Source organism: Venustampulla echinocandica, assembly GCF_003357145.1.
Source record: "Venustampulla echinocandica strain BP 5553 chromosome Unknown scaffold_13, whole genome shotgun sequence".
Lineage (NCBI taxonomy): Eukaryota > Fungi > Ascomycota > Leotiomycetes > Helotiales > Pleuroascaceae > Venustampulla > Venustampulla echinocandica.
The window spans coordinates 121157-147202 of NW_022474218.1; the positions used below are offsets into that span (position 1 = coordinate 121157).

The 26046-nt window shown below is 47.6% G+C and overlaps 10 protein-coding genes across 10 annotated transcripts; 8 read left to right on the top strand and 2 right to left on the bottom strand.

Annotated features, from left to right (window-relative positions):
• Nucleotides 1-88: 88 nt before the first annotated feature.
• Nucleotides 89-1246, top strand: BP5553_10026 (uncharacterized protein; the record flags this gene model as incomplete). Its single annotated transcript, XM_032018649.1, has 2 exons — nucleotides 89-386; nucleotides 522-1246. The coding sequence occupies 2 exons, from the start codon at nucleotides 89-91 to the stop codon at nucleotides 1244-1246; spliced, it is 1023 nt and encodes a 340-aa protein (XP_031865057.1).
• Nucleotides 1247-2474: 1228 nt separating this feature from the next.
• Nucleotides 2475-4299, bottom strand: BP5553_10027 (Phosphotransferase family protein; the record flags this gene model as incomplete). Its single annotated transcript, XM_032018650.1, has 2 exons — nucleotides 2475-3662; nucleotides 3757-4299. The coding sequence occupies 2 exons, from the start codon at nucleotides 4297-4299 to the stop codon at nucleotides 2475-2477; spliced, it is 1731 nt and encodes a 576-aa protein (XP_031865058.1).
• A 1595-nt stretch (nucleotides 4300-5894) lies between these two features.
• On the top strand, nucleotides 5895-6701 carry BP5553_10028 (uncharacterized protein; the record flags this gene model as incomplete). Its single annotated transcript, XM_032018651.1, has 1 exon — nucleotides 5895-6701. One exon carries the CDS (start codon nucleotides 5895-5897, stop codon nucleotides 6699-6701), a length of 807 nt encoding a protein of 268 aa, XP_031865059.1.
• A 114-nt stretch (nucleotides 6702-6815) lies between these two features.
• BP5553_10029 (uncharacterized protein) lies at nucleotides 6816-8126 on the top strand (the record flags this gene model as incomplete). The annotated part of the gene is made up of 1 exon (XM_032018652.1): nucleotides 6816-8126. The coding sequence occupies one exon, from the start codon at nucleotides 6816-6818 to the stop codon at nucleotides 8124-8126; it is 1311 nt and encodes a 436-aa protein (XP_031865060.1).
• Nucleotides 8127-9238: 1112 nt separating this feature from the next.
• On the top strand, nucleotides 9239-9905 carry BP5553_10030 (uncharacterized protein; the record flags this gene model as incomplete). Its single annotated transcript, XM_032018653.1, has 2 exons — nucleotides 9239-9608; nucleotides 9664-9905. The coding sequence occupies 2 exons, from the start codon at nucleotides 9239-9241 to the stop codon at nucleotides 9903-9905; spliced, it is 612 nt and encodes a 203-aa protein (XP_031865061.1).
• A 1454-nt stretch (nucleotides 9906-11359) lies between these two features.
• BP5553_10031 (Uncharacterized protein) lies at nucleotides 11360-12136 on the top strand (the record flags this gene model as incomplete). The annotated part of the gene is made up of 1 exon (XM_032018654.1): nucleotides 11360-12136. The coding sequence occupies one exon, from the start codon at nucleotides 11360-11362 to the stop codon at nucleotides 12134-12136; it is 777 nt and encodes a 258-aa protein (XP_031865062.1).
• A 699-nt stretch (nucleotides 12137-12835) lies between these two features.
• On the top strand, nucleotides 12836-16418 carry BP5553_10032 (uncharacterized protein; the record flags this gene model as incomplete). The annotated part of the gene is made up of 2 exons (XM_032018655.1): nucleotides 12836-13260; nucleotides 13316-16418. The coding sequence occupies 2 exons, from the start codon at nucleotides 12836-12838 to the stop codon at nucleotides 16416-16418; spliced, it is 3528 nt and encodes a 1175-aa protein (XP_031865063.1).
• A 1857-nt stretch (nucleotides 16419-18275) lies between these two features.
• On the top strand, nucleotides 18276-18933 carry BP5553_10033 (uncharacterized protein; the record flags this gene model as incomplete). The annotated part of the gene is made up of 2 exons (XM_032018656.1): nucleotides 18276-18315; nucleotides 18377-18933. 2 exons carry the CDS (start codon nucleotides 18276-18278, stop codon nucleotides 18931-18933), a joined length of 597 nt encoding a protein of 198 aa, XP_031865064.1.
• An 896-nt stretch (nucleotides 18934-19829) lies between these two features.
• Nucleotides 19830-22583, top strand: BP5553_10034 (uncharacterized protein; the record flags this gene model as incomplete). Its single annotated transcript, XM_032018657.1, has 4 exons — nucleotides 19830-19931; nucleotides 20014-20123; nucleotides 20190-20404; nucleotides 20521-22583. 4 exons carry the CDS (start codon nucleotides 19830-19832, stop codon nucleotides 22581-22583), a joined length of 2490 nt encoding a protein of 829 aa, XP_031865065.1.
• Nucleotides 22584-22780: 197 nt separating this feature from the next.
• BP5553_10035 (uncharacterized protein) lies at nucleotides 22781-25902 on the bottom strand (the record flags this gene model as incomplete). The annotated part of the gene is made up of 3 exons (XM_032018658.1): nucleotides 22781-25164; nucleotides 25223-25789; nucleotides 25854-25902. The coding sequence occupies 3 exons, from the start codon at nucleotides 25900-25902 to the stop codon at nucleotides 22781-22783; spliced, it is 3000 nt and encodes a 999-aa protein (XP_031865066.1).
• Between the last annotated feature and the right edge of the window lie 144 nt (nucleotides 25903-26046).

Below are 26046 nucleotides of genomic sequence, written 5' to 3' on the forward strand. Positions count from 1 at the left end.
GAACTGGAAGCCTTCAATGAGCTCGAGCGAGTCTAGTTCTAGGGGTCGAAAACGGAATTCGATAATTTCTTCGAATACCAAACCCGGTATGAATACCAAACCCACTACGAATACCGCAACCACCAGAAATATTCGCCACCATGATCGCAATTTTCAACAGAATCTTGTTGACGGTAGTGTTTATCCTAATCGCTACGAGTATCCCGATGGCCGAATACCAGCGAAGCCAAATAACTGGCAGGAGGTCAATCAAAGACTAGCACAACGTCGCCCTTCCCTTTCATTATCAAAATTTTCGGAGGAAGCGTATGAGCAATTTGCCCGAGCGGATGAACATGCCTCAAAAGAGAAACAAGTCATGGAATTAGCGATTCCGATCATCGAAGGTAAGATCAAGGACGCTAAATGCGTTTCGGGAGGAATCCCATTCACAAACCTCGACCATCTGACAGATGGCACGCTCGTGCCTGGCAACCCGGACCGCTACTACGGCGCCCGTCCTGAACAACTTAACTGACAAGTTCGTACCGAGCTCAGTGATCATATTATTCCTTCGACACAACAGGACCTTCCTATCTCTCCGAATTTCTTCCTTGCAGCAAAGGGGCCCGACGGGTCCTTGGCAGTGGCGAGGCGACAAGCTTGTTATGATGGTGCATTGGGAGCGAGAGGTATGTATAGTCTGCAGTCATACGGCCAGGACAAACCAACCTATGACAACAACGCCTCTACTATTACATCAATCTATCACGGCGGCACACTCAAGATGTACACCAGCCACCTTGCACAGTCAAATGGCCCCGGACGTCAACCTGAATACTACATGCATCAGCTAGGCACTTGGGGAATGACTGGCAGCCGCGGTGCCTGCGTGGATGGAGTTAGGGCATTTAGGAATGCCAGAGATTGGGCAAGAGAGCAGAGGGACGAGGCAATTAAGCTAGCAAATGAGAGAGCAAATGACAGACCGCCAACTGATCCCACATTAGCCTCTAGCTTTACTCCCGAAGTTTCCTCCCTCGTCGCTACAACTTCACTGGGTACAGCAGGCGAGTCTCAAAGCCAAGAGTCTCTCGCCATGCATCAGCAGCCAGAGACATCCACTGATGAGCTTGCAATGGATATCAATCTACCAGCCAACCGCTCTTCAAGGTCGCAACAGTCTCACCGCCGGAACCGTACCACCGGCGAAGCCAGCACTCGGCGAAGCAGTCTAGCTACATGGGCTCGGCAGAACGAGCAGTAGTTGGGTATCACTTCAAGTGCTTCCCAACAGACGCCCTGCTATTACTATATTTTCTTCTCCTGTAACTACGAGTCGCGTGGAAGGAGGGGCCCTGACTCCCGGCTTACCAGTGCCTCGTTTGGGGGAGATGGCTCCCCTTCTTTATGCATCGGGGGTTGACGTGGCAATTTACAGATATGTGAGCAACTCCTATCATTTTCAAATAGCTTCCCCCGCATTCTAAAATAGAAGTTAAGTTATTGTCAATGATCATCATGGTTCGCCATCGTCGAAGTCACCGCTAGCACACTGTATCTCTTTCGATTAGCAAGTACGCTACTATAAAGAGAAATTTGCTTCGTTTTGGGATCCAAAGTTGAACGTACATAGCCGGCTTTACTCTCATAATTCGGCGCTTAACATACTATATTAAATAAGGTGATCCGTTGAATTTTCCACTACAGCAGTCGCTAGATGTCAACCGTTTATCTAAGTCCTATCCCTAAGCCAGTACAGAGGGTAGAAAAGATCCAAAGGTTCTATGAATCAATATATATATATAAATGTAGTTGATCTCACGTGACATATAAAATACGTCTTTAAGCTGGAAAACTTATGGACATTAGTCTAGAACAAGGTTGGTTTTGCTATGCGTAGTGCCTAGGTGCTCTCTTGCTTAGCTTATTTTACATGTTTTAGTTTAGCCTAAGTCACTACGGGCAAATTTTGCTACGAAGCGCTCTGAACTAATAAAATCTACCTCTCGAATTCTCCCTTACTACTATAGAGATCTTGTAAAATGGTAATGATAACTGATACTACTATTATATTCTACTAGTAGACGTGCTAGGAAAATTAAACTGAAACTAAAAGCTTTTAAGTCGATTTTAGAATCAGTCTATAATCGCGTAGCCTAGCTACATTACTCTCGTCTTCTTTGTAATATACAGACCAGCCTACTTTAATTAACTTACTATTAAGACTTATTAGTTATGAGGGTTGACTATCATTTTCTACCTGGCTACTGCCTCACAGTATTGCAAGCAATCCAATTGAGGACAGGCTTAGTGCCCTTCGTTGCGTCTTTGAACTAACGTGCTAGATCAGCGAAGGAGAATTTGATGCCAACGTCAGAAGTGTAAGGATGGCAATGGTCAAAAAGGACTTCTCGTTTCAGAGATGTGGACTTTTTACTGGCAAAGTATCCCTGTTTTGTTTCTAGGGTGCCTGGTTTCGATCATACTCATTATTACAGACCGTATTGCGAATACCATTGGAAGGATGCTTCAGCATTATCGTGAATGAGCTCAATGAACCATACTAGGGCAGAGACAGTTCTTGAAACTACTTGGTGGGGCCTAGCCATGGCCATCATTAGTTCTTCTGGCGTTATGTTCTCTATGTCGACATTGTAATGTTTGGCGAAAGTTTTCCGAGCTTCGTGATGGAGATGGCTCGCCTTGCCAGTTGCTGCGACATATACTGAATATGCGGTCAACTGATATAGGCAGTGTTGGTCCGTACAGCCAAGATAGTAAGGAGCACCACATGCGATGTGAATGTCTAAACCCTCTGGATAAGCAAAATTAGAGCAGCATGCAGCTGCTGCTTCCAGAACAGAGACGGTAGAATCGTCACGAGGCGCCTGGACACAGTTGCGGATATCATGGTCCATCCACCCTTGGTGAAGACAGGCCCAGCAGTATGAACAGTTGGCCGAAGTTTTCGAGCCTATATAGTCAAAGATTCGCATAGGACGACTCATAGCCAAATAGCCCTTGTAGTCCTCCAGTTTGCCCTCAATGATACTCGTATCATCTAACGAGTTCTGTACCTCGGTGGCATGGTCCGCTTCAAGTAGTTCCCATAACCAGTCTTCATCGAAGATGAAAACTTCGCCAAGAAGCTGATGGTACTCGAACTTTCCGCTACAATTCCAGGATTCTTTCATCAACTTTGTCATTATCGGGGGACTTGATTTGGCAATTTTCATCTCCTCCTGCTGCAGAATTCCGACAAATTTCTGAAACTTTGCATCGTATCCAGCCCGCTGATCCGAATCCCAAACTGCTGGCCAGTCCTTGCAGAGCCACCGTGGTGGTGAGAGCAAGAGCTTTAATGGTCCGGCGTAAGTCCACTCCCAGTCGAACACAGCGACGATATTTCCATCCCTAACAAGCATATTACCAGGACGGAAGTCATCGCACACGAGTGTAAAAGGGCCACGGCTCAACTCGTTGCAAACAAATTGCGGAGTGATCGATTTAAAGAGTCGGCGGCGCTTTAACTTCTTGATAGCGTCTTCGCGATCATCGATCGAGTTTTGCTGTTGGAGTAGGTGGTCCAATTTTTGCTCCGCGGTTTTGAGGAAGTATTCAGACGTCGATGTATAAGGTTTCGAGTGATCTGACATCATTCTTCGAATCAGAGACTTGGCCTGGAAGGGTTATGTTGGAAGACTTGCCATAAAGATTCACACCTCCGCCTCAAAGAGACTCATTGATAGCCAACGTCAGCGGTCTTGTTCTCACAGACCATGTGGGTTCGTCTCCATGGCTGTCCATAGACAAGGATCCAATCGCATCGAATCTACAATTTGAAAGTTGTAAAAGGAAGCCCGCGATCTGACGATAAATGCTCTCTTCAAAATCCTGGTCCGAGTTGCTGTCGAAAAGCTTGACGCCAAGGTTGTCTCCCACGATGAATTCGGTAATTATGAATGGACCGAAGCCTCCCACGTTGTCTTCTGCTGTTCCGAAGGCTATGATATCGGGAACGGGGATGCTGGTGGTTAATTTGATGTACTTCATCACCGCTACTTCGTCACGGACCTTCTTCTCCATAAACATGACACGCCCAGGTTTTGGGACGCGCACAATCCACCGGAGCCCATCAACGAATGCTACCTTGAAGCACACGTTGAAGCTACCTCCGAGTACACTTTCAATGGTACATTCCGGCTGGCGAGGCCGATATTTTGCTACCAAACGTATCACGTCTTCATCGCGGACAGTAGCTATCCAGTTTTGAAGAGTAGATTCTCCAGACCGTTCGACGATAAGATCGTAGTCCATGCTTTCTGTATTTCACAAGGTCTAAGGATGCGGACGAGGTGACTCAGGAAAGTACCAGTTGGGAACTAGACCCGTACGGAGCCGTACAGCGACGACGTCGTATGGGATTATTTTGACCAGGCGTATGATTTTGCATAGAAACGCCAGACCTCAATGAAAAAAAAGGATAAACTAGTCAAAAAAAAGCTGGATGATAGGTAAGTCTTACATGAGTATGTTAGCGCTACTCTTACGTGTTTCCTTTTTGTTGTTGCGTTGATGTAGAATTTTGAAAGACTTCACGGTCCCTTTCAAAGTATATCATACTTATCGCTGAACCTTCGTAAACGTTGCATGTGCCATACCCAGAGTACTACTCCGTGCGCGTCGATGACTCATCCATGGGATGGTTTTGCAGGCTGCCTTGCTACAGTACGGCCCCTTCATTCAAATGATAACGCGACTATGATAATCCGACTACTTGCTGACGTCGGATACGAGGGCCAAGCCTTATACCCTATAGCCCAAGCCTCTATTTTCTAACCGAAAATTGAGATATCCAAGCCGAGTAAATATCTCACCAAAATTGAGGTATTCAAGTCGACCAAATATCTCACTAAAGTTGAGTAATTGAGGTATTCAAGTCGCGCGAATATCTCACCAAACTCGTCCAATAATGCGCCACAATATTAGAGTCGGATAGGTGGTTGAATGAGTGGATGGATAGATATGTACCAACTACCTAGGGAGGGTGAAAGCGGGCGTGTGGATTGTGATGCCCCGAGTGGAGCTACATTTGGCCGGGGGCTTACTCGAGTACGCCAAGGACTGCTCACAACGTCTTCTCTCGTCAGCGACAACATTTCAGCATACCTTATACATAGTATTTACCGCCACGAGTCCATCGCAATAATCTAGATATAGTATATAGTAGCAACACCCTCTTTCGCAAAGCCTTCGAACTGAGTCTGCAATTCCGCTGCACCGTTTGCTTACAATCAGCACCCTAACCAGACTCCTAATCGACCTCTGTCTACACTCTGCTTCGACTTTGTTACTAATTCGACTCTATCACTTCAAGGGCATAAGTCCTGTTAATCATTACCTGTGAATCCACTAAGTTTATTCGCATCTTGCTCGGCAAAGAAACGCATTCTATAGAAGACTAAGCTGATGTTTACTATCGCGAGATCTACGCACAATGGAGCCACCCAAACGTTATCATCAACAACATGGATCCCAAGTTTACTTCTGCCCTCTGTGCCAGACCATTTTTCCTTGCAACGGCGTGACTCGCTTTCACCTGTGCTTACCTACTGTCGCCCCGTTATACAGAACCCCGAGGGGCTGTTAACACCCAAAAGCGACACTGCATGGGCAGGATATGCCCCTTTAGTTGTCATCACATATTGTGTTTATTGCTTCACTTCAGCTTTAATCCATGTGGTAGCCTTGTTTAGATCGAGCTAGCGGTTCTTTACCGCCCGCAAAGCATTTGCCAATTTGGTTGTTTCGATTTTCGGTTGTCGCGACCTTTTCTCCACAACACAACAACCATCTCTCCACAGCCACTTCTCTCTTCCCTCCACCGTTTCCATCCCACCGAAGCTGGAGAGATGGCCTCCGCCGGCGCCACCAAAGTTGAGGATACCGACCTTACCGGGGGCAGCACTACCATTGCTGTGGCTATGCCATGGAAGGCGTTGTGGAAGATCGAAGGTCGCGACTGGTTCTCGAGTGACCTATCTCCCTCTGATGGCAAGTCCCCAGCTTCGACCATTACCTTCCGGCTCCCAGATCAGCAGCGTGCAAGCACCTATATCCGCATCTCTTGCCCACGCAATATGTCGAAGTACAACAATCCCAGACAGGCTCCTAACCACGTTATCGGTATCACGATTCCCGCAAGCAAGGTCAAGGAGTTCACGTATGAGGATCTGCCTGGTGGGTACATTGCCAATGACGGTGACAAGTACTTTGTTCGAAACGGACAGAATTTCACACAGCATAACGGTGAACCATTTCCCCTTGGCGTATCATATATCAAGGCCTCAGGTGCTTATATCTCCGGGGCCAAGGTTCCTATTCTCTCTACCAATGAGATGACCCACTCAATCATCGACTTGATCAAAAGCATCCGCATTTCTCCAATTTCGACATTCTACTTCCTCATTCGCCGTCAAGAAGACATGACTAATCTCTACGCGTCTAACTTCCAGTATCGCATTGCGAACGAAGCTGTTAAGGACCCTCTTCAGGCCTGGATCAACGACTCGCCAAATACAGACGCTATCACGATGGGTAACCTCGTTAAGGCCTTCAAACGCCCTAACATCCCGATCCAATGTGCCGAGCTCGTCTATGAGGACCGGAACGCTCTCCAAGTCGCCCAGATCTACGCATCGCTTTACGAAGAGGAATAAATATCAAGAGCTTAAGACTAAGGAACTTGCAGCCGAGACGTTCACAATCAAGCTCATTGAGAGCCCAGCCGCCCGCAATCCAGCCGATAACCTAGCGATGACTCCAAGCACTTTATGTCTACCGCACGAGCATACTACGCCTTCGCAGATTTCACCTCAAAGGAAATCAACCGCCCCGACATCGGTACGAAGTTGAAGGTAAAGCTCATCCTTAACACCGATGAAAATGGGGCTAAGCCTCACGAGGATCGTGGCCCTGCTGATGGCGAAGGCGAACGAGCAGAACGCGTCGAACTCACGGATGAAGACCACAACACAGACCCGCACACTTGGTTTGCTGAGGTCGTTGAGCCAACGGAAGTTACACCCCCAGACCATAGTACACTATACCTCGAGGGTCGCAGAGATCCTGCCTTCTCCGGCCCCCGCGAGCAACGCCCTTTCGTCAAAACCCCCCTCCCTACAGCAAATGGTCGCGCTGCCAACTCTATCAAAGCCTTGTCCAAGTTTATCAAGGCCTCCCCAAGCACATATATCAAGCTCATCATGCAATACGACACACAGGGGTACAAGGATCAAGTTCGTTGCACAGATCAGTTCTTCAGAAGCAAGCAAAACCCTCAAGCAGAGCGCATTGCGGAAGCCATTCTTTGCCACGACACCGATAATCCCCACCTTGAACGAGTCAACCTACTCGGGCTCAGTGGCAAGTCTAACCTCAAACCACCCATGCAGTTCAACGAGGCTCAGAAAATGGCATACGATTCCTTCGGAAGCACTAGCGAACTGACTCTTATCCATGGGCCCATCGGTACAGGTAAAACGACTGTCTGCCTTTACCTTGCTAAGGACGTCATGTCCAACCCGAGCGGAAAGAGCCAGATCCTCTACACTGTCGAATCGAACAAGGCGGTTGATGATGTGGCTCTCCGGCTCGATAAACTCTGCAAAGGGCACGGTCTGGAGAAGAAAATTCTCCGTGGACATACTCTTAAAGGCGAGAAGAACTCCATGTACAAGCTTTTCGCTGACCCTACTCGCGATGAAGAGCGCTATCAGATTGATAATGCATTTGTGGCTCAACTATCAACTATCGCCTACCTGGCAAAGCTTAGTAGGAACCACAAGGGAAAGCGCGCACAAAGTGACCCACGCCACGTACTCGCTGACATGTCTATCGCGGAAGCTATGCACGATGAAATTCAATCCGACCCAGAGTTGAATCCACTCCGCATCAAACTCGAAGAGTACGCACAAGCTGGCTATCACTATGCGACGCCTAATCTACGCACTCTGATTAACCTGGAACTTGATGGCCTTATGACAAGGGTTATCAGCTGTGCAGACGCAATCGTATGTACGCTAGCTGCTGCTGCGAAGGTCAATTTGGCGCAGAACCTCGCCCCCTCCCATCGTCTTTCTTGACGAAGCCACAAGATGTACAGAATTGAAGACCTACCTCCTCTTCGGATCTTACCGTCCAAAAGCCTTCGTCCTTGCAGCCGACCACAAGCAGATTCGTCCCTTCGTGGAGTCAGCAGGCCAGCATAAGAACACAACATCATTGTACATAAATCCCTTCCAGAATGTCGCTCTGCTCTCTAGTTGAATTATTTACTTTATTTGAGGCATTTACTTAGCTTGAATTATTCACTCGACTTAAGATATTTATTTAGTTTGAATTATTTACTTTATTTGAAAGATTTATTTAGTTTGAATTATTCACCTTATTTGAGATATTTAATGAGTTTAAATTATTCACTCGACTTGAGACATCTAATGAGTTTAAATTATTTACTTTATATGAGATAATAAGTGTAAATTATTTACTTTATTTGGAATATTTATTTAGTTTAAATTATATAAATTATATGAGACATTTAATGAGTTTAAATTATTTACTATGTTTAAAACATTTATTCTAATTTATAAATACTATTGTACTCGAAGCGGGATAATTTGAGACCCCATAAAGTGGTAAAGCGAGAAAGAAAAAGCTGTCTGGGGTTGATCATTGATTTGCTGAGGCTGATTATCGTGTGGCTGATCAAGATCAGGGATGCTATTAGTCGACTTCCGTTTCTTTTTCTGAGGAGTCTTGAGCTTTGGTGTGAAGGATCCATGTCGAATAGTTCTGATGAGGATTCTGAATCTGTGATGCAGGTAACCATGCCGCTCCTGGAAAATCTTAAGGGCTCTGCTAGGGACCCTCCCTTGATCGAATGCCCTCATCGCGGCCGGGTAATCCCAGTGTGTACAAACCTGCTCCTTTTCACCATTGAGGTTAAAGAAATTCCTGTCCTTTCGCCTTTGCCTGTTCGTGCTAGTCCCGGTGCTGGATGGTTTGTTTAGAACACCTTGCTGGGGATTAGGGTTGTTTCTACGATTACTATCCCACCGGGTGCTTTGACATTGCTCATCCTCATCATGCCTTCCTACAAATAACACTTACCTTCGCCGAGTGCTTTAGCGATATACATCGTGCCTTCCCACAAACAACACTCACCTTTGCCTATCGTATTTATTCGACCGCCAACATGGGACTCCTGTCATCCATCGAACGATCATCCATCTCATCCATCGAGCACCCATTTGACGAAAGCACACCCTTTCTTGACAAGATGCCTAGCTCAACTAGATCCGCATCCCCGGCGCAGTCGCAATCGGAGTCGCAACCGCAGTTGGAAGTACAAGCACAATTGGAAGCAGCAGGACAATTGGAAGCAGCAGGACAATTGGAAGCACAATCTTCCCCGACTGACAAAACATACGGCAAGACTTGGGTTGGCATCTTGCTTGGTATCTCGCCAAATTCACCTCCGAGCGAAGCTTATGGTCAGGTGAACTCGATTATAGCAGCTGTTGTTGGAGTTATTGGTATGCTGCTCTTGGCATTCACAATTAGAGGTATGTCGTTAATTCTCGGTTATCAATCATTAATTAATCTAATACTTCGGTTTAGGCTGGGTATCTCCAAGCTCTGGGTGCCCTGCTTGTGCTCCTTGTCCGGCTTGTCCTCCTCCTTGTCCATCGATAGCAACCGCAGCCCCCGTTATTGACTCTCGCGATGTCTTGATGGCACCATTGGTTCCTATTGTTGGCCATCGGGTTATCTACAATCACTTCCAGCATCTAGAGGGTGAACCCACAACGGACGCTGCCGACAATAAAGACAAGGTTGCCGGACATTATCAGAGAGAGTAATCAGATATGCGAAGCTGCTTGGAATGAACGCTGGGGAATTTGGGGAAGGTGAAATTGAAATTGAGGAAGATACGGCGTATAGCAAAGTAGATGTTAAGTCGCAACAACCAGAACAAGCGTTGCATTATCCGTACGCGAAAGTTTGTACGTGCTGTATGGGTATTAATAATTAGTTGCCTTCTTAAGTATTGCCAGAAAAATATAGCTTCGGAATACAAACTACTATAAGCCTTGCCTGAGTGTGAGCTAACTTCTGCGATTTTACAGGCATAAAAGAAATCGTCTACAGCTAATTTATTAACATGATCAAATCGCCAGCGTTGTCTATATTTAATTATTAAAATAAACAAATTACAAGGCCCGTAAGCAAGCTCACCGACTCTACGCATTGCATTTTGACCACTTTGACCACTTTAACTACTTTGACTATATGACCAAGGCAAGCTGTTCCCCTACAGATTACAGTGGCAGGGCCTAATCCAACAGGAATATATATGATTGAGTTGCGCAAGCTGGCAGGCAGGCAGGCAGGCATAGCAGAGTTACAAACCGATGGGGTTTATTATCAAAGCAGTGTTATACTAGAAATCTTTCGAAGATCAGGTAGCATCAATTAATTCTCGTGGTGCATAAAACAAATAGATATTTCGCGTTTCAAAAGTAGAAAATCGAGGAGGAACCCCCCGCAATAGTGTAGAGAGGTGTTTGCTTGATTCAAGTAAACGTAAGTTAGATAGAGTTTGATAGTTAATAATGATACCTCGAAATGATACTCGTAATACTGAAACAAAATTTTCTTGAAAAGTAGTAGTAGGCTGACTGACATCTAGTGGCTTATGCCAAGAAAGAAAGGGGTACTACCCGGGTACCGGGTACAACGCCCTAATAAGTCTCTGCCTTACCGCGTGACGAACGAGTCCACTTAACCGTCTTATCGGGTCGGAGGTTATTTTCGTGCTAATTATGACATTGGCATTAGTCCGAAGTACCTCGCATAATGATCTAGTAGCACTATTATAACCTTCACCATACGAATTGGTATTGCTAAGTCAGGCTTGGCAAATACATGATCTATGGAATTCAAATACCTGGAATTAGATTGATCGTTTTAATATATTAGGTAGGTTACTACACGCTTAGCTTTATCTACTTATAGCAGTTCAGCTACTCGAGTAGTGGAACTTAAAATATCTCGAAGTCCTTGCAGCGAAAGTTCAGAGCGCTGATCGCCGCCCCGTGCTGACCCGAGCCCAGCGAATAGTGCATTTATAACACGAGAATATTCCGGAAGTGGGTCACAGTAAGGAATAAATTTGGGGGAATAAGCAGTCGTTTTTGGCTTAAGAACCGACTCTTGCCTTGATATCCAGAGTTCTTCCTTATCCGAATTCCTTCCTTCAGCCTCTCCAATTATCATTGTACCCACCATCTATTCACAGCCTACCTTATCCATCATGTCTCACAAGCCCACACTGGTCCTAGTACCAGGAGCATGGCACAGTGCCGCCACGTGGGATAAAACCGCTTCGCTTCTCGAGGCAGAACAGTACAAATGTGTCCGCGTGTCTCTTCCATCAGCGGCGCCAAACCCTTCTGCAACTTTCTTCGGCGATGTTGAGGTGGTTCGAAATGCAATCATGGCGGAGACCACACAGGGGCGTGATGTCGTAGTGGTGGTGCATTCCTATGGCGGCATGGTCGGCAACAGTGCAATAAAAGGCCTCACACGGCCGAAACAAAATGCTTCGTCGTCTGAAAAGGAAACGTCCGGCCATGTCATCGGCCTTATCATGCTGGCGTCCGGCTTCACCGTCACAGGTTCAAGCTTTATCGATGGTTTCGGCGGCAAACCACCACCAATATGGAACTTAAATCCGGAGAGCGGTTTTGTTGACCTGTTAGTTGACCCCAGGGAATTGTTCTACCATGACCTTCCACTGGACGAGGGAAATTATTGGGTTGGGAAACTCGAAAAGCAGTCAGTCATATCTCTGACGGAGGGTGGCGAACATGCTTATGCAGGCTGGATGGATGTGCCAGTTTGGTATTTATCAACCGCGGAGGACAAGGCGCTCCCAGTTGAGGCCCAGAGAATGTTTGTGGGAATGGCGCAGGCCGCCGGAGGGGATGTAACTGTGCGAGAAATTAATACGAGCCATTCGCCAATGTTGAGCAAGCCGAAGGAAACTGCCGATTTCATATCAGAAGCTGTGGCATCTTTTGTAGGATAGGTTAGAACCAAACATAGATAGATGTATAATATTAGACATAATTCCACTCTACAAAAAAACAGTAATATCTTGTTCCTAAAATGATTATACAAGAACTTTCACCATTATAATATCCAACTAAAGGCTTTGCACTTGACATACTCGCGGCTAGAGATGTCGAGGAATATCTCCTTATATACTTCAGTAGCGTTGATGCAGGCAAGAGTCATAACGTCATTGGTGTACTGAGATATGCCGAAGTGCTTGGTGGGTTTCGGTGGGTTTTCGAGGCGTGGACAATGTGGGGACTCTTAAGTAGTTAGCATCGTCTACTGCGACAGTAATAATATCTACCGTGATAGCAACATCCACTATGACAGCAACACCCACTATGACAGCGTCCACAGTCTGCGCGAGTACCTGGCCGAAATTGAAGTATTCAAGTCGCGCGAATACCTGACCGAAATTGAGATGATCAAGTCCCACGGAGTACTCGAGTACCTGATATTTCTAGCGAAAAGAGTGTTGCAGCACATTCGCCCAATAATACGCCATGGCAGATGCGCGGGGTGGGCGTGCGGGCGTACAGTGAGGGCGCAGCCGACCTAGCTGAGCCACCATCGCAAGCCTCATTTTGCCCATACCACGAGGCATACTTAAGGCGGTCGCGTATCCTCATAATGTTCTCGAGCATGCCAATGTTTCAATCGAGAGAGGACCATGGATCCCATGTCGGCTCTGGGTCTCGCGGCCAACATTTTTCAATTCATCGACTTCGGCACTCGACTCTTATCCGGAACTCTAGAAGTTTATCACTCCACGACAGGCGCATCTTCAGAAAACATCGAGATTGAAGAGATCTCCGAGCGCCTGAGCATTTTCAGCGATGAGTTGAGCACCAACCCAGCGTCTCGTTCCTCGCGGGACTTGGCTGTCGCGAAATTTGCGGGCAGATGCAAAGTCGTCTCAGACGAGCTTCTAGAGGTTGTTACAGAGCTGAAAGTTGTGGATGGGCCGAATCGTAAATGGAGAAGCTTTCGAAAGGCATTGAAGACACTATGGAATAAGGAGAAAATACAATCGTTGCAAAACAGATTGGAGACCGTGAGACAGCAGCTCACCCTCGAGCTGTCGGCATCCGCCAGGTGATTACCCCAACTCTCCTCAAGTCGTGTGGTGCAAAACTTTGACAGGATTCAGAGCACAACAAGAAAGTTTAATCACCGAGATCAGAAATCTTGGTCATGACTGTAGAAAAATGGAAACAGAACGCAAGGATCAGATCACGCAGCTTTCCAATGATTTAGCGGAGACACAGAGCATGGTGTCACTTGCTCCCACTGTGAAAACCCTGGAAGATCTTTTTTTCAGACTTTCGAAGCTCGCCGACGAGACCTCGATGATATCAATGGAGAACGCAATCCTAAAAAGCCTCCATTTTCAATCGCTGAGGGTACGCCATGACCGAATTCCTCCTGCCTACGCGAAGACATTTGACTGGATTTTTGAAGACCGAATGCAAAGGGCTGATGGAACTGCCATCGCCATCAGTTTCAAAAAGTGGCTGACATCTCAGAATGGCGTTTACTGGATCAGTGGCAAGCCAGGATCGGGTAAATCGACTTTAATGAAGTACATCAGCCATCACAAACTGACCGAGGCTGCGCTCGAGCAATGGGCTGAAGGTCATCGGTTGACGATTGGCAGTTACTATTGTTGGAGCGCCGGTAGTGAGCTTCAAAAATCGCAAGAAGGCCTGCTTCGCTCATTGTTGCACGACGTGCTACGCAAATGCCCGGATATGATTCCCCTTGTGTGTCCCAATCGATGGCAAGCCATGAAGCAAAACCGACCAGATGAATCGCAATGGTCCATCGAAGAGTTGTCCGAAGCTATGCTGTGCTTGTCAACTCAAAACAACATCAGTACTAAGTTCTGTTTCTTTGTGGACGGCCTTGACGAGTACGGAGGCGAGCATCGGGATATTATCCAAACCATGGATGCCTTGTCGGCCTCACCGACCATGAAGATTTGTGTGTCCAGCAGGCCATGGAGCATCTTTTTAGATGCATATGGCTTCGGGTGTCCCACACTGACCTTGCAAGATCTAACTCGAGGTGATGTGGAACATTACGTCCGCAGCGAGTTAAACTCGCACTCAGCACTAGATTCCCTAGGTCGGAAGGACAAACGATACCAACTCTTGATTAATGAGATTAGCGAACGTGCTCAAGGAGTCTTCCTCTGGGTGTTTCTGGTTGTTCGCTCACTTCGTGAAGGATTGACCCACGGCGACTCGATTCGGACGATGGAGGCACGCCTACGAAGACTTCCCGATCAGCTAGAACAGTTTTTCAAGCACATGCTAGACCAAGTTGACGTAGTCTATAGAGAAGACATGGCGATGACATTCCGGTATGCTTTGAAGGCCAATGAGCCACTCACCTTGATGACATATGCCTTCCTGGATCAACCTGACCCGGAATTCGTCTTCAATCTTGAACTTGAAGCTTTCGACAACCATGATATCTTTAACACTCATAGCAGAATGCGTCGACGTCTACAAGCTCGATGCAGGGGCCTTCTCGAAGATTGCATTGTTCCTTCAGCCACTGCCTTCTGGGGCCATCGAGTTGAATTCCTGCACCGGACTGTACGAGACTTTCTGCAGACGGCTGAGATGCAAACTATCTTTGCAAGTTACACCAAAAATTCCTTGAACGCTAATGTCGCAATATCCAGAGTATTTCTTGGCCTTGTCAAAGTGAGGCCAGAGTGTGATGAGGATTTGCCAAATGCCCTTGATGAACTTATGTTTCATGCTCGACAAGCAGAAATCGAAACAGGATCACCCGACTATAAGCTCTGGCTAAATTTGGACTTGATCTTTGAAGCTCTCGCTAAAAAGTACAAGAATTCAATGTTCCAATATAGCCGTGGAAAGCTTTTGAATGAGCAACGAGAGGAGGTTGGCGAATGTCGATCAATGCTGGAGCTCACGATCACAACTGGAGTGGAGCTCTTTGCTGCTGCCTGGATCCGAAAGAAGAACCTCAAAAAGCCAGATCTTAGTCGATGTTTACGACTATCACTACAACCTTGTGCATGTGTCAGGCATAGAGACATGGACTTTTCCAATATTGTCAGAGTAGTCCTCGAGGAAGGTGCGGACCCGAACAGACGCGAAATACAACGAAAGACACAGAAAATGGATCACCTCTTAGCGAAAACCTTCATAAACCAGGACAGGCAAATAGTGAGATCATCGGTGTGGGGTATTTGGTTCATAGAACAGGGAAGTGTTTTCTCAGTGGACAATCCTATCCGAAATCGGAATCATCTTTCAACCTTGGAAACACTATTCCACTATGGCGCCAACCCCAACGATGGATACGAGGGTACGACAATCTGGATCACGTTTCTAAGGTCCCTGATAGAGACCAAACTTGTGGAACAGGACCAACCACGATCCAAAGCCGAATGGAACTTCTATTTTGAGATCGTTTACAAATTTCTCTGCTATAAAGCAGATCTGAGTCTGACATTCGAACCCCCACGATCAGAGCCTTTATATCCCCTACCATTATCAGATCTCTCTCAAGAGATGAGAACGAGAATGAGAATCAATCAAACAATTCTACAATTAAGACGGCCAGACCTAGGAGGGCCAGACCTAGCAGTGCCGCTCCCGACAATATTCGGTTACTTTGCACCCCACCAGTCGGCGCCACTGATGCAGGCCTTGAATGCCCACAGGATAGGGGAGCACACACAAAGCCAAGCCACTATCACACTGCAAAATCAAAAGTTGACCCTAGCTCAATGGGCTTCTAAATCTACATGGATTGCAGTTGGAAATATCCTCTTTCGATCGCCCAAACGACTTTGGATCAAGAAAAGCAAGAAACCCACCCTTATTTCACGAAGAGATGAAGAGGCACTTGAATCACTCCTGAACGAGAACAATCAATGCGCTGAAATTCGACCTGTTTTATCTTCGTGGCTGTCTCCATTCCACAGCGGGCCACTCTTTTCTCCTCCAACATTCAGAGCATCCCCACCAATCGACGATAACGGGCTCGATTCCATACTTAGACCTAGGAGACGTCCCATGTTATCGAGGGTCATTTCGTGGGTTATTAACCAATTCAGACGGTTCTCGCCTTGGAATTCTGGAGAAGATACGCTTCCTGTGGTTTCTTCCGCACCAATACCTTCTTATTGGGACGTGAACGCGAATGAGTCCGATCCGCTGCTTGGCGGAAATAGTCGAGGACAGGGGCAATGGGCTGTAATAGAATGATGCTTCAAGACCGAGGATTGAATCGAATTCCCGACTCACGGTGAAGGGAGGGAAATAGCCTCCGTTGCAACTACGACGCGAGGGAGAGGTTAAAGTATGGAGAATGTACAGATAGTTCTGGCACATTTGGAATATACTACCAAGTTGTAGGTGGTACGATAATGTGTTCTCTATGTGTATGATATTCGCACCTTGGGATACCTCGCATCTCAATATCTACAGGAGGTGAGGATTTTGTTACTCAACTAGTGCCCAACACAACTTACTTATTCTCATTAATCAACAGCATCTCCGGCTCAATCTTCTCCGTTTCCTCATGCTCTTGTAGCGTAGCCTAAATCTCAGCCGGGTGCTCAAGACACCTCACGTCAGAAGGCGCATTCGACAAAATCAATCGTCACAACCCAGCTAGTTTCTTGGGACGCGAAAGGAGTGGCTAGACCACAAGACAAGGACCCTAGAATAGCATACTCCTTTAACCCACGTTTTTGAACGATATTCTTGAGTTGGGCGACGCAAATAGTGTTGCGCTAAAATGAGACTGGTTAAACATAAAATGAAGATTAATTAATTAATCATCTTCGTCGATCCGACGACCTTTCGAATCGTTGGAATCATAGACTGGGAATTTGTAGGAATTTCCCCACCATATTTCGAGCTTGCGCTTTGGGGAGAGAGTTCGGGTGGGGGGCTTGTGAGGAAGATATATGATGATGCTTGACCATGCGAGCTTGAATTTTTCGGTCCCAAGCCTGATGATGATCTGCTGGCTTGCTTTACACAGTCATGATCCTCCAGAAGGAAAATTCCATGTGTGCAATTTCTGCGTGGAATTCTAACTCCATCGCGTCGAAATCTCCACTTTTATTCCTTCCAAAAAGAAATCCCACCTCGTTGGTAACAGCAATTGGCTTTTGAGTCTTAAAGGAGCAGATATACTTACGTACAAACACGTGTCTAGATATTCATACAAGGCATGGATGAGGCGGTGACGAAACTGGGGTCAACCATGAGTCCAATTATACACGACGTAGTCTACTGCGCCGTAGAAAGCTTAACCCTCTGAAACCAGTCCTGCAACACATAAACCTTGTCGTATCATCCTTCCTATCGCCAGTTTGGCGCCAAGAAAGACTGATTTGGGTCCGAGTAGTGCCAGGAATTCCGGGGAGAATTACTGCGTTACTGAATACCGAGTATCACAACCAAAAGAAAATTAGAGGCAAGGATAGGCAAGAATATGTTCTGTTTTGTTAAGAAAAGGTGTGCGCAAGCGTGCGCAAGCCACGCATCATCACTCTTTCTGGGTCAGAGACTGGAAAGTTGATTTTGAATGCATGTGCCACCTTCACGTACATCGTGGCTGGCCTCCGTAAATCCCACCATAGGCAACCAGCTAACCAGACTAAACACCGCCTCAATCAATCCGAATCTCATCCTGCAACGTCCAAGCCAAGATTTTACGTAGTATATGCACAGACAGGAAGGAATTCACATCCATGGGCAGAGGTGAGTATCAGAATTCCTTGGCCCCTCTGTCTCCATTGCGATCGTTTCTTCACTTCCTTCCCTCCTTCCTATATCTCGTGTTTCTAGGGCGCGAAGTGTAAGACCACCATTAACAATGACTCGACGGGCTTTCGTCGTGGCTGTTGCGATCTCCTTACTTACTTCTGTGGATGCTCTTGCAAGTTGTTATTATCCCGATAAACAGACAATCGACCCCACCCACGTGCCGTGCAACTCGACGATATCTACCCCATCAGCGTGTTGCCATCCCTTAGATTCTTGTTCGACAAGCGGGTTCTGTCTGGGAAGGTCGGGATTCACATATCGCGGTAGCTGTACGGATCGAGAATGGCGTTCTTCGGTGTGCCCAAAACAATTCGATCCATGCGTGAGTAGTAAGTACTCCACGTAACATGACAAATCCCCGAGTTAACAGTGGCCATTTCCAGATCCCGACACGCTTAAGCCGTTTTCCATCCTCACACCATTGGTATCTTGTTCTCCACTGGGCACCACCCCATTGGAATTCTGTTGCAAATTCAACAGCACGTCCTGCTGCAATGGTACTACGTTTAAACTGGGGGACACCGGAGCTGCTTTCCAACCTGGCCAAGATTCTAAGATTCAGTCGTTCACATCCGCCGCATTGGCTGCTGCAATAAGTGGAAGCGCAGTCCCCGGCAGCGCGATCGATTCAAACTCTTCGAATCCGGACTTCTCGAATAGAGACCTAGCGACGAAAATTGGAGTCGGCATCGGCGTACCACTCGCCGTATTTGGAAGTGGCATTTTGGTATTCTTAGTCTGGAGAGAAAAGCGGAAAAACAACGTCAATGCAGAGAAGCCGATACAGATTATCGATCCGGGGATCTTTAATAAAGATCCGCCAGCTTCAAATTACGCATTATCCCCTCCACAGAGACCTACCCCCCCGTGGAGGCCGGCCTCGGTGTATGAAGCCCCAACAGAAATGCGTACTCATGAATTGCCCGATACTTCTCGATAACGCTGGCGTCTTAAAATGTGGGCTTCCATATAACTGTGTATATAATCAGGATGTCCAGGCAAGACCATTTCGGCAGTGACGCCAATGGATCACCAAGGAGGACTCGAGAATCTATATCTGAAGAAGTTTCTGGGAAACTTATGTGCTGGTTCTTAATATAGATGCGGAGAGGGTCGAGGCATCGGTTTGGAGTCTGGTCACGAATTGCATAGATGGCGAATTTGTAAAATAGGGTTGGTTGTCCTTTTGTTTTTGTACCTTATACCAGCAGTTTTATATATATACCTTAACGTAAAGGTACTGGCACTGAAAACCAACTGGTTAGTAAGGCTCGGGCCAGTCGCTTGGTCATTGGATATTCGACTATCGATTGCAATGGCAAAATTTGAAATACATTTGAATCTATGCCTATCAAGGGTCCATTCCAGAGAAATACCAGAGATATGCACCGAAATTGCACCATTTCACAAAGAGTTTATTCTTCTCTCTCCCTCAGTCGCCCCAAATGTTGCTCGGGATACTCAATTCGCTCGGGGTTGGCCTGGTTGGTCAACAAATAGCCCCATTTTTGATAGCTCCGGGAAAACCGACCAGTCGGAGACGATAGTTTCCCCTTCCCAAGCCCGACAACCAGAACGAAGTCCCCGAACGTGAGATTTTCTGATTGGATATTAGATATATAGAACTACTCGCCCTAGGTACGAAGTATTATTAGAAGAAGTTGCAAGCTGCCTAGAGCCTAGCTAAGCTCAACGTCAGAAATCATGCACCGCGCCGAGTAGTACTTTCATACTTAATAGTTACGGCCGACGGTACTTTGCGGAGGACATCATATTTAAATCTCCTTAATCTACCTACAATTTTTGTTGCCAGAACTGCTTCACCGAGAACTCAAAATGATTGACGAACTCAGAGATACTGAAAGCTACCGGGCGGAGCTTCGGAAATCAGGGGTTGTGGTTATTGATTTCTATTCAACGCAATGTCCTCCTTGCAAGGTGAGTTTCGGCGCTTCTCCACATCAAACCTGGCTATAATATCTATCAAGTATATAAATCATATTGACACTTTTTCCAATAGGCTGTTGCGCCATTATATGAGAAGATTGCGGAAAACAGGGAAAATCAAGACTTCCGGTTCTTCAAGGCAAACTACACACAACCATTCCCTCCGAACTCCTTCACTAATGGGTACTTCTGGTGGATAGGTGAACGGACTGATAGAACCAGGATCCTCGATACAACAAGAAGCTGAAGTAACTTGGTGGCCAACATTTGTGGCGTACAAGGACGGCCGGGAAGTGTGGCGGGCGAAGGTTCCAAACCCGCCATCCCGGGAGCCGATTTTAGACCTGGAGAGGTTTTTAGGGAGCCAGCGGAGCAGTTGACAGATGCCGGTGCAAGTGCCGGTGCAGTGTGTTATGGGCAGGCGTTTGTAATCTTACTACTTGGCTTGGCCGAAAATCAATATTGTTAGTATCCAGATAGGAAATATAGGAGATACTTCGTATAGAAGGCGAGTGATATTGTGTGCTTTCTATAATATTCTCGAACATCGATCTTTTCCCGGGGATCTGGTACTCGTTAGCGCACGCCAACCTTATCTCTACCACGAACACCGCCGGAACCTGTGAGAGTACAGAAACACCTGCAACATCTACACCGGGCCATTTATCCTTTCTCGCTCTTCCTCCAGGGGCATGGCGCGTCTCCTACGGCATGCATGACGATACACTGGCCTTTTCTCGTCGGCACTCGGCGGCGAACCGGCCTACAGCTCTAGCTTGCGCGGAGTGTAGGAAGAAACATCTCAAGTGCGATTCCAAGCGTCCGGAATGCGCGCGTTGTGTAGACACACGCTCCGTTTGTAGCTACGAAGTATCGCGCCGTGGACATCGTGGAACAGCATCGCGATCGCGACACACATCGGAGAATGGCCGTTCGCCGGAAAGCCAGAGAATCTCAGGCTCGGTGGTACAGCAGTCTTTGCCCCAAATAAGACTACTCCCGAAGCCGATGGGATTAATGCCCGTACCAGATCAAGAGCAGCGCGAGCCAGAGCGGCGATCACAACTCCAGCTTCATCAACAACAACCACCACCACAACCACAACCTCATCAACAACAACAATCACAACCTCACCAACAACAACAGCCACAACATAATGAACAGCAGCAGGGCCATCCCCGGTCCCAGTCCCTGCCCCAGTCACCACATGTGCCATCTTTTGACGGTGGATTTCAAAACCAGGTCACCGGAAGCGATGCCAGTAGCTCGCCATTTCCTCGAAACCTCTATGATGAGCAGCTAGTAAATCTATTCTATAACAATTTCCATCCTGCACATCCAATCTTAGTCCCCAGGAGCTTCTTCGTTGGCCGAGCCTATCCGCGTTACCTCCGGCAGGTTGTCCACTTCATTGGAAGTCATTTCTCCACCACCGTGTCAAGTGACTCACTTCTAGCAAGCGTGGTGGAAGAACTTCAAGATGAGAATCAGAAAACGTCCGCGATGGTGCAAGCTAGACTACTTTGCTCCATTGCACTTCACGCCCGGAACGAGACCAAGGATGCACAAGCGTTGCTGAAGAACGCTATCGGCCTAGCCATCGATCTAGGTATGCATCAAAGATTTTATGGCACAATACCCATGGTCCTTGAAGCACGGGAGCGAGAGAGTATGCGAAGAACTTGGTGGGAGCTCTTCATTACAGACTCATACTTTGCTGCCCTGTATCGATTAGAGGGATTCAAATCCAGCACCGGCTACAACAATGTGCTCCTCCCGTGCGAGGAATCCGAGTACATGAGCGAGTCACCCGTGTTCAACCCCCCTTCACTATCTCAATTCGAGGCCCGGATTTTTGCGGTCGAAGAAAGGGAGTTCTCCTCATTCTGCTACAGAATCGAAGCAGTCCGCATCCTCTCACGAGTGATTTCCGTAGCCGGAACCAACAGCCTCCACATAGATCAGGTTCAAGCCATCGATAATGTGATCGCCGGCTGGACACACCACCTCACGCCGGCCAAGGCAGATATCATCAACCACTACGGCGAAGGCGACGAGCTACTCTTCCAAGCCCACATGATCGTCCAATACGCCGGTATGTTCCTGCATTTCCCGCGCAGCGATCTTATCTCCACCATTCCAGACTCGGCCATCGCCTGCGCGCAGAGCGAAACCCTAGTTCCGCCTACCTCCCCCCAGCATCTGCATGGGATCAAGGCTGTGGAGGCTTCAAAGGAGCTAGCTAATCTTGCGGCCTTAAGACTACCTGTTCAGAGGCATACGCCGTTCTTTATCTGCGGGCTGGTGAGCAGTGCGATTGTGCAGCTGTCTGCTTCGGCAAAACATGGGACGTATTGTATTGAACAACACCGTGATCGCGTATCCTTGATCATTGGTGTACTCAGAACGCTCAGTAAAAACTGGGCGTTGGCTCAAGCGGCGCTTCATGAGTTAAAACAGGTCGCTGGCGAAGTGTTGCAGATTAGCCCCGGCCTAGCCTCCGAGTCTCTACAAGATGATCAATCGTCTGCCGTAGGATTTCACCCCGTCATTGATAACTCCTGGCTTAATAGTATCGACTTTGAGGGTGTGCAGGGGCTCTTGCAATTTGGGTCTGACCTTGTCTTCCCTAATACGATCTAGTTGGTCGTACCTTTGATTTTTCATGTATTATTTCGGCGTTCAATTCTAGAGGTTCATAAATGGCATGGGCGTTTTGTGACTATAGGGCGGTCTCTTCGCTCTGTAGAGGTTGATCGAGTTTACAATCACTAGTTTGTAATAGCGGTAGAAGCAAAGAGTTGACTTTCATGATATCGTTGAATTATCTTTATCTCTATTTATTCTGGCTTCAAATTTGAGCCCTCCTTCTCTGCATACTCCATAATAACACTTCTAGGCTCGACATACTTGCCAAGCGGCACATATTCAAAATCATACCCATATCCCTTTGGCCCACCAATTTCTATACCCCGCTCCGTTTCTGTCCATCGTGGCGAGCAAGTTATGCCAATCACCACGACATGGTATCCATACCTGTACTCCGGAACACCCACTGCCCTCCCAGTCTCTTTATCAAGAACCGCAATCAAGTCCGGGGCACTTGCCACGATCTTTTTAGTACCGTCAGAATCCGTGTGCTCAACATAAATATTCTCATTCTTGAACGGGATCTGGATGCTGCCACCAGTTACCACAGCTGGCATACTGGTGCTAGCCAAATCATCAACTTCTTCACTCGGGACTTCGACAATAGTGAGGACGCCAACTGAATGGCCCTTATGCATGGCATTCTCCACAGATACAATCTTCCCACGGAAAATAATCTTCGCACTCTCAGCCCCGCCAACTTCTTTAATGATCGCTTCTCCAACGGTTGAAAGTGCATTATTTGCCTGCGCTTGCGCAATCGCCCGTCCTATCCGCCAGGACAAGGAAACCGTATTCAGCACTGCATGTTTACGCGCCATCGCCCCCGTCGTCGGTTTACAAACCAGTCCAGCAAGGGAACCCATTTCTGTGATAGCACCTCGGAGAACTTTATCTACAGTCGGATCGTCGGTGCTTCTTGTCATGACAATTGACTGGCCATCGCCGGAATCGACAGAACAGGGAGCCAGGTTTCCAGGTGCATGTACCGAAAGGGTGTTTTGCCAACAGCATGGATTTGCTTTGCCCATGAAATCCCCATCGATAATTGGCCGGTCGTAGAACCTGTCCGAGCCCCATAGGAATGGTTCAAGTCCGTTCGAGCCGCCAATTTCAAGGGGCATCACGGCAGCAAATGTAGAGTGCCCTAGGTACTCCATTAGCACCTTGATCGCGGAAACGGTCTCATGCGCCTGGAGTCTCTCGGCGGTTGTTGCAGGAGATCCCATGCGACCACCCCAGTAAATGACAGCATCATCTTCTAGGGCTGAGTGATCAACACAGCGTATCTGGTAACCCGTTTTGAGCATATCTAGGAGCTGAAGTCTCCCAGGTCCTGGACTACCGCCTCCGCCACATCCGAGTACGTAGCAGCCGTCTGAGATGTAATCAATATCAATCGCCGAGATCAACCACTCCGGAATGCCCTGTGCGGTTCTGACAATGGTTGGTCGGTAAGCATGGTGGTCGATGGGCGTCTCTTCCACGACGATATCATGGAATATCTTCGTTGACTCCACGCTCGTATATACATCATCATCACCAGTATCTTCATCCTCGGCAACGAGTAGGGACGCGATAAGATCTAGGTCGCCAATTGCCTTGACGACGATTCGAAGCTGGTTGGCCAGATACGGAATCGGCATGGCATCGATTTCCGCAATCTCAACAGAACCCTCAAGCGCGCCGGCCTTAACAGCACGCGCAATTGCAACCTCGCACGCCTTTTCGCGAGCTTGCTTGCTGGTCTGGTTTGCTAAGCTTTGGATCATGTCAACTGTTCCTCCCACCTTGGAACAGGCAGCTCCAACGGCATTGGCTACACCATGAAATGGAGGTAGTACCAGTTTTGAGGCACCGTGTAATGAATCTGGAGCGAGGATAGTTCCGCCTCCTACTAGAAGGACTGGTAATGGATCCTCAGAAGGCTTTATCTGCTCAATTGCTCGCTCGAGCAGAATTTTGAGCTTCTCCTGTGCTCCTTCCAGGAAATTAGATGTGAAGTGGCCGACTAAGTCTCGCGATCCGATGTCAGTCTTTCCAGCTGCTACTGCAATATCCGTTGCAGTAATTGTGCTACCGCCGAACACCAGAGCTTTCGTTGCAAGGTCGTGCCCCACAGATTCTGGTCCAATGGTGATTCCCCGGTCGGTTTCCAGCACGAGCGAGCCGCCGCCCAGACCTATTGAGTGCAAATGCGGCATTGAATAATTTACGCTGACCCCAGAAACAGTCACATAGGCAGAAGCCTGCTTCGGAAATCCAGAAGGAAGCAGAATCCCTACATCTGTCGTCGTGCCCCCAATATCAACCACAATGGCGGATGTGGAACCCAGTTTGTGCCCGGATAAATAAGCAGCACCACGCATTGAATTGGTTGCTCCTGAAGAGAAGGTCCGGATTGGAACTTTGGCTGCTGACGCTGACTCTAAGAGCGTCCCGTCGTTTTGGGTGAGGAATAGGGGACATGTTAGGTTCAGTCGTTTCATTGCGGACCGAAAATTCCGAACAGTCTGTCGAGCGTATCTGAGGATTGCTGCATTGAGAATAGATGCGTTCTCGCGCTCCAGAAAGCCTAAGTGACATTTTAAGTATATATGCTCGAATAGAAACTGCGATATGCGTAGACTTACCGATATTAGCCACCTCGTGAGAACAAACAATATCCGCGCCGGGGATCTCGCGTGCGATAATGTCCCTTACACGCTCTTCCTGCCGGCTCTCTTTATCAATGGGCGAATACACTCCGGCAACAACAATAGACGTAAGGCCCAACTTTTTAATCTCTTGACATTCCCTCATCACCTGCTCCTCCACCACGGGAGCCTCCTCCGATCCGTCAATTTGCAATCCCCCGTCAACATATCCCACATACCCATTCAGAATCCCCGCCAGGCCGGCCGGCCAGCCTGAAAATGGCTTTACATCTCTCAAAAAAGAGCGGGATAGGCGAATGATCGCTACGCGGCTTAGACGTCGAGTATCCTGCTCGATCACGGAGTTTAAAAATGCTGTGGTACCAATTGTTACGGAGGCGAGTTGACTATCTGTTATTTGTGATTCTTGTAAAATATGTCGGACTGCTGTCTCGATCCCGGAGGTTATATCTGCGGTTGTGGGTGTTTTGTGGTGGGATAGTATGCCGCGCGATGGGGAGTCTTGCTGGGAGAAGTCGATGGCGACGGCATCGGTGTTGGTCCCTGTTTTTCATATTCTTGTTAGGTGCCGCATTCCGTGGGATTTGGAAGATTCGTTACAACATACCTCCTACGTCGACGCCTATCCGGACGGATTTGGGTGCGATTGAGCCCATTGTGGCCGGTGATGATGCGGGGTTATTTGACTGGTGCGGGGCTATTAATAGAGAAAATCATGAGAATGACGGCTAGAATAGAAATTCAAAAGACCCTTTTATAGTAGAAGACATGAAGCTCTCCAGAATAATCAGGATTTTAAG